This window comes from Heterocephalus glaber, unplaced genomic scaffold, assembly GCF_053883595.1.
Source record: "Heterocephalus glaber isolate CG9 unplaced genomic scaffold, H.glaber_assembly_v1.0 deba00001610, whole genome shotgun sequence".
NCBI classification, from domain to species: Eukaryota; Metazoa; Chordata; class Mammalia; order Rodentia; family Bathyergidae; genus Heterocephalus; species Heterocephalus glaber.
In genome coordinates this window covers 24,022,423-24,027,887 of record NW_028258381.1, presented here as the reverse complement: position 1 = coordinate 24,027,887, position 5,465 = coordinate 24,022,423, and the positions used below count along the sequence as shown (strand labels likewise).

The 5,465-nt window shown below is 63.1% G+C and overlaps 1 protein-coding gene across 3 annotated transcripts; it reads left to right on the top strand.

Moving 5' to 3' along the window:
• Positions 1 to 206: 206 nt before the first annotated feature.
• Gnb2 (G protein subunit beta 2) lies at positions 207 to 5,464 on the top strand. 3 transcript variants are annotated; one of them, XM_087196374.1, is made up of 11 exons: positions 435 to 590; positions 2,433 to 2,475; positions 2,809 to 2,954; positions 3,187 to 3,225; positions 3,339 to 3,445; positions 3,721 to 3,784; positions 3,874 to 4,036; positions 4,130 to 4,196; positions 4,387 to 4,588; positions 4,695 to 4,911; positions 4,985 to 5,464. In XM_087196374.1, the coding sequence occupies exons 3-11, from the start codon at positions 2,898 to 2,900 to the stop codon at positions 5,089 to 5,091; spliced, it is 1,023 nt and encodes a 340-aa protein (XP_087052500.1). In that variant the 5' UTR covers positions 435 to 590; positions 2,433 to 2,475; positions 2,809 to 2,897; the 3' UTR covers positions 5,092 to 5,464. The 3 variants fall into 3 exon arrangements, with proteins under 3 accessions (XP_004840235.1, XP_087052500.1, XP_087052501.1); XM_004840178.4 differs by lacking the exon at positions 2,433 to 2,475 and having other exon boundaries at positions 207 to 590; XM_087196375.1 differs by lacking the exons at positions 2,433 to 2,475; positions 2,809 to 2,954 and having other exon boundaries at positions 438 to 590.
• The last annotated feature ends 1 nt before the right edge of the window (position 5,465 follows it).

The window sequence follows — 5,465 nt, the reverse complement described above, 5'->3', positions numbered from 1 at the left end:
GGCTCTGGGCTAAACCGGATCTCTGTAGCACCGCCTCCGGATGGGGGCGTGGCCTTATTAGGGCGAGGGCGTGGCCAAACCGAGAACTGGGGCTTCGAGCTCCCTTTTCCCAGTCAGGAGCCGCCCAGTCCGGGAGGGGCTGGAAGTCGATCACGTGATCCGCGAGTTTTTTTTTTTTTTTTTTTTTTCTTCTCCCTCCCCTTTGCCGGTACCACCTGTGCCAGCCCCAGGGTGGGGGAATGTCTTCACTTCTTTTCGGGAAGCAAACCATTAATGTTCGCACTTTTTGTGTCCAAATAGCGTGGAGTAGTATCTTCTTGTGACTGAGTAGCCTTTGCCCCTGAAATGGTGTTTTCTCTTTTGCCCCCCCCCCGTAGTGGTCTCTCCCAGCCGGGCCCTGGGCGCGGCGGCGGCGGCCGCGTCACTGGCGGGAGGGATCCCTCCGCTCTGGGGAGAGTAGCGCTGGACGGTTGAGTTGGGGTGACTGAGGAAATCCATCCGCGCTGCCGCCGCTGCCGCCTCCGCCGCGGAGGAAGACAGGACCTCCCGCGCTCCTCCGACGACCCCTTCGCAGAGTCCCACCGCTACAGGTACCTCCGCTGGCAAAAGGAGTCCTCATCTCCCCCAGCCCCAAATTCCCATGGGGGAAATTTCCTTTCTGTCTGTCTCCCCGATCTGGCCTCTTGGGAGCGGACGTAACTCTCCAGACCTCCCCTCCCTTCCTCTGGCCCCATCGCTCCCAAACCCGGAAGGGGAACTGGGGGACCCTCAGCCCCAATAATGCACGCGTTCCTTGCACCATGGGGTGCATTTTTCCTGACCCTAGACTCCATCCCAGCCCTGCCTGCCTCTTGCTCCCTTAATAGTTGGGGGGCTAAATTCCTGGCTTCCTCTAGGCCCCGTCCCGCCCCCTTGCCCCCCCCCCCCCGCCTGCTTTGGGTAGCACCCCTCGTGCCCTCTCGTTTCTCACCCGGGCTGGTATTCGCCCTGCAAAAAACTCCAGAATCCTGGGACAGACAGCAAGGCCGCGAGGCCACCCTGCCTTCGTCCCCACCCCACCCTTGATTTGCGCCCTGCCCGTGGTTTCTAGCCCCAGACAAGCTGGAGACCTCGGCACCCCATTCCCTTTGCAAGTGCTCACCCCAAGCATAGTTTCCAAGCGCCTGCCCCCTGCCCAGTTTTCTTTAGGGCAAAATGGAGGTCGTGGGGGCCGAAGGGCCAGGCCCGCTGCGCTTCGCAGCGCGCGGCACCAGCCTGCGCCTTCCAGCTGCCAGATCTGGGGACCCTCCCTGTCCCCTCCCTTTCGCCCCGCCACACCTGCGTAGGCGGTGGCAACCCCTTTTCTGTTTGGGGCCCTGGCTGCTGTATCCCCAGAAGCCGAGGGGTGCTGAGGGGGGTCTTGAAGGTGATGGGGATAGAGGGCTGGAGCGCGGCTCCCGCCTCCAAGGGCTTCCTCCTGGCTGCTTCCTCTCCCCGGATCCGGGGCTGCTGGTCGTTGGGAGGAAGAGACTGTCCGTACCTGAGGTGGGCTAGGGACCGTGTCCCCCTATTGGAGGGGCATCCCCCGCTGTTGGCGTAGAAAGCTGAACTTACAGAGGGGAAATATCAGTGGGGAAGAGGAACGCCCAGCGCTGGGGGAAGTGGGAGCTGGGTGGCAGACGCCGGGGTCGGCCGAGTGCAGTGTTCGAGGCCAGATCGTACAGGTGTCCCCGGGGCGGGGGAGGGGGGACAGGACGCCGGGAGCTGGAGCGGAGCCAGCCAGGCCCTGGGGGACCCGGCGCCGCGCCCGCGGACTGGGCTCCTGGGAAGCCGAGGGCGCTGGAGCCAGGCCGCCTGGGGCCGCCCGCCGGCGCCTGGGAGAGAGCAGCTCCGCGCCCCGGGGCCGGGGGCCTCTCTTCGGAGCCCTAATTACTCCAGCGCGGCTCCCGTGGGCTTTGCTGGGGCTGTAGCCGGGCGGGAGGCCGGGGCGCTGGAGGGGAGCAGCGGCTCGGGACTGATTTTCCTGAAGCTGTCGCCCCCACCCTCGGCGGACGGCTAATGGGGTGCAGCCGGCCCTGGGATTATCCGGGGTGAGCCTTCCCAAACCTATTAGTGCCCAATCGGCTTTTCCCAAATCCTGTAAACAGCCACCCAGGCCGGTTCTGGGGAGAGGCGGGGAGGCTGGGTCGGGCGGGGGCGATGGGGCCGGGGGTGGGGTCACCCACCCTACAGGTCTGTGCCGTGGATGCGGTTGCCTTGGTAACGGGGCTAGGGTGGGGGCACTTCACCAATGAGGTGCTCTCAGTCCGGGTGACGGTTGCCTAGGCAACCCCACGAACAGCCTAGCTTCCCCCCTTCTAGTCCCCCCCACACCGTGGAAGCTGGGGGTGTGTGTGGAGGGTGTGCGGTGTGAGGGGGTGAATTTAAAGAGGCACCGCCCCTTTTAAAATTAGGTGCTGGGAGGGCGGCGCCTGTGCAGGCTGGGGCGGACGCCAGGTCTGTTTGCGAAGGGACTCCCCCCCCCCCCAGTTCCTGCTTCGGGTGTCCCGCCCGATCTGCTGCTGTCCGAGGGAGGGGTTTCCCCTGCGTTTCCTCTTGCATTTCCCGCTGTTTCCGGGGGGGCGGGAGGAAAATTGGGGAAATCGAGTGTTCCTCGGCCACGTCTCTCCGGTGCCAGGGTACCAGAAACCCTTGTTCAGCCCGGGGAGCTGTGGCCCCCACCCCCTCCCGAGCTCACCCCTTCCGGGCCGCGTCCATCCACCCCTCCTTTCCCCCTGCTTCCCCGGCGGCAGCGGCCTTGGGCCCTGACGTCAGCCCTGCATCCCCCAGGCCTCGGGCCAGCGGCCAGGAGCTGCCTCCCCCAGCCCCCGTCCCGCGGCCCCCAGCCGCCCCCAACCCCGCCCCACGGGCCCGGCGCCATGAGTGAGCTGGAGCAACTGAGACAGGAGGCCGAGCAGCTCCGGAACCAGATCCGGGTGAGGGCCCGGCCACCTCTGGAATAGGGAGGCTGAGCTGGCAGGGCCTGGTAGCTTGTGGGGGTTGCTACCTGCTTTGCTGCCTGAAGGGGGTGCCTGGGTGACGGGGAGGTACCCTAATCTCTGCATGTCTCCTCTTCCCCTGTGCCTGGCCTCCTATTTTCTTTCACTCCCCTCTCCTCCCCCAACCATCTTTTCTCCTGCTTTTCTCTGGCTTTGCCTTCTCTTGCAGGATGCCCGAAAAGCATGTGGGGATTCAACGCTGACCCAGGTGAGGCGACTACAGGGCTGGCCTGGGGACTCGGGAGGCAAGGGTTGGACACGTGCTGCTGGACTGGGGTCCTGTTGCCTGGGTCTTCCTGAGCCCTGTGTCTCCACCTCCAGATCACAGCTGGGCTGGACCCAGTGGGGAGAATCCAGATGAGGACACGGAGGACTCTCCGGGGGCATCTTGCAAAAATCTATGCCATGCACTGGGGGACAGACTCAAGGTGTGTGGGTGGCCAGGGTGGGGCTCTGCGTTCAGTTTTGGTGCTCACGGGGTCGGGCATGATCTTATATTGGCCAGGACAGCAGTGGAGGGAGGGCAGCCTCTGAGGGCTGGTAGGGTTTGAGCATCCCTGGGGGACCAGGGAAAGCAGGGCCACACTGACACGACGACGACACCTGCACTACTGCTGGGGATGTCTCGGAAGAGCCTCCAGATGGGAGAGGGCGGTCTCCCTCCACACCCTGACCCTCTGCCTCTCCCGTACCTGTCCCCCAGGCTGCTGGTCAGCGCCTCCCAGGACGGGAAGCTCATCATCTGGGACAGCTACACCACCAACAAGGTAGAAGCACTACCCAAGGGGGATTGGGGTGGGGCTGGGCTGCAGAGCCCTGTTTGGCCTTGACCCTGGTCACTGCCTTTCCTCCCTAGGTCCATGCCATCCCACTGCGCTCCTCCTGGGTCATGACCTGTGCCTACGCGCCCTCAGGGAACTTTGTGGCCTGCGGGGGTTTGGACAACATCTGCTCCATCTACAGCCTCAAGACCCGAGAGGGCAATGTCAGGGTTAGCCGGGAGCTGCCTGGCCACACTGGTGAGAGGGGCCCAGCGGGCAAGGGCTCTGTTGTGGGAGAGGGGCTGTGCTGCCTTCCCCATTGAGACCTGGCTGACCAGCCCCTTTCCCCAGGGTACTTGTCGTGCTGCCGCTTCCTGGATGACAACCAAATCATCACCAGCTCTGGGGATACCACCTGGTGAGGACCCGAGGGAGTGGGCAGTGTGGACTCACCTGCACTTCCTGCCTCCCTGTCCCGTTGCTCAGCAGGATGCACCCTGAGCCCCTTGCCTTCTTCCCCAACCTGAGGCTCCCTAGGCCCTTCCCACAGACCAAGGAATCTGTCCTTCACCGTATCTCTGATCCCTTCCTTCTTGTCCCCTTTCTAGTGCCCTGTGGGACATTGAGACAGGCCAGCAGACTGTGGGTTTTGCTGGACACAGTGGGGATGTGATGTCCCTGTCACTGGCCCCCGATGGCCGCACCTTTGTATCAGGTGCCTGTGATGCCTCCATCAAGCTGTGGGACGTGCGGGATTCCATGTGCCGACAGACCTTCATAGGTCATGAGTCCGACATCAACGCCGTGGCTGTAAGTTGGGGGCAAGCCCGGTAACCGCCCCCCTTAGGTCCTGGTGCTGCCCTGCCCTTTTCTCTCTCACGCACACACAAACACAGCCCATGTCTTTGTCCCACAGTTCTTCCCCAACGGCTACGCCTTCACCACGGGCTCTGATGATGCCACATGCCGCCTGTTCGACCTGCGTGCCGATCAGGAGCTCCTCATGTACTCTCACGACAACATCATTTGCGGCATCACCTCGGTGGCCTTCTCGCGCAGTGGCCGGCTGCTGCTCGCAGGCTACGATGACTTCAACTGCAACATCTGGGATGCCATGAAGGGCGACCGTGCAGGTGAGGCCTGGATCCTGGGGCAAAGGGCAGGGGCTGGAGCCCAGGCCAGTTCTGTCACACCCCTTTTCTTCAGGTGTCCTTGCTGGCCATGACAACCGTGTAAGCTGCCTTGGGGTCACTGATGATGGCATGGCGGTGGCCACAGGCTCCTGGGACTCCTTCCTCAAGATCTGGAACTAAACTGCCCCAATCCCAGCTGGGCCCAGGCCAGGAGGGGCCCTGCCCATGCCCACACTACAGGCCGGGAGCTTTGGGGCTGGGTATACACCAAGCCTCCCTCCCTGGGCCACAGGGCCTCGGGTCCCTGCTCCCCCACCCAGGTTTGGTTCCTCCCGGGGGCCCCCACTGTGGAGATTAAGATGGGGATGGTATGGGGGAAGAGGAAGGGGCAGAAAGCCCTTATCCTATTGCTGCCCTGGAGTCAGGGCCTCACCTCTCTGGGCGGCCAGAGGCAGGAGGTGGAAACTCCAGGAGCTGGCTTTTTTAAAACTGGTTTTATTTTAATTTTTATTATATTTTCAGTTTTTCCATAAAGGAACCAATTCCAACTCTGT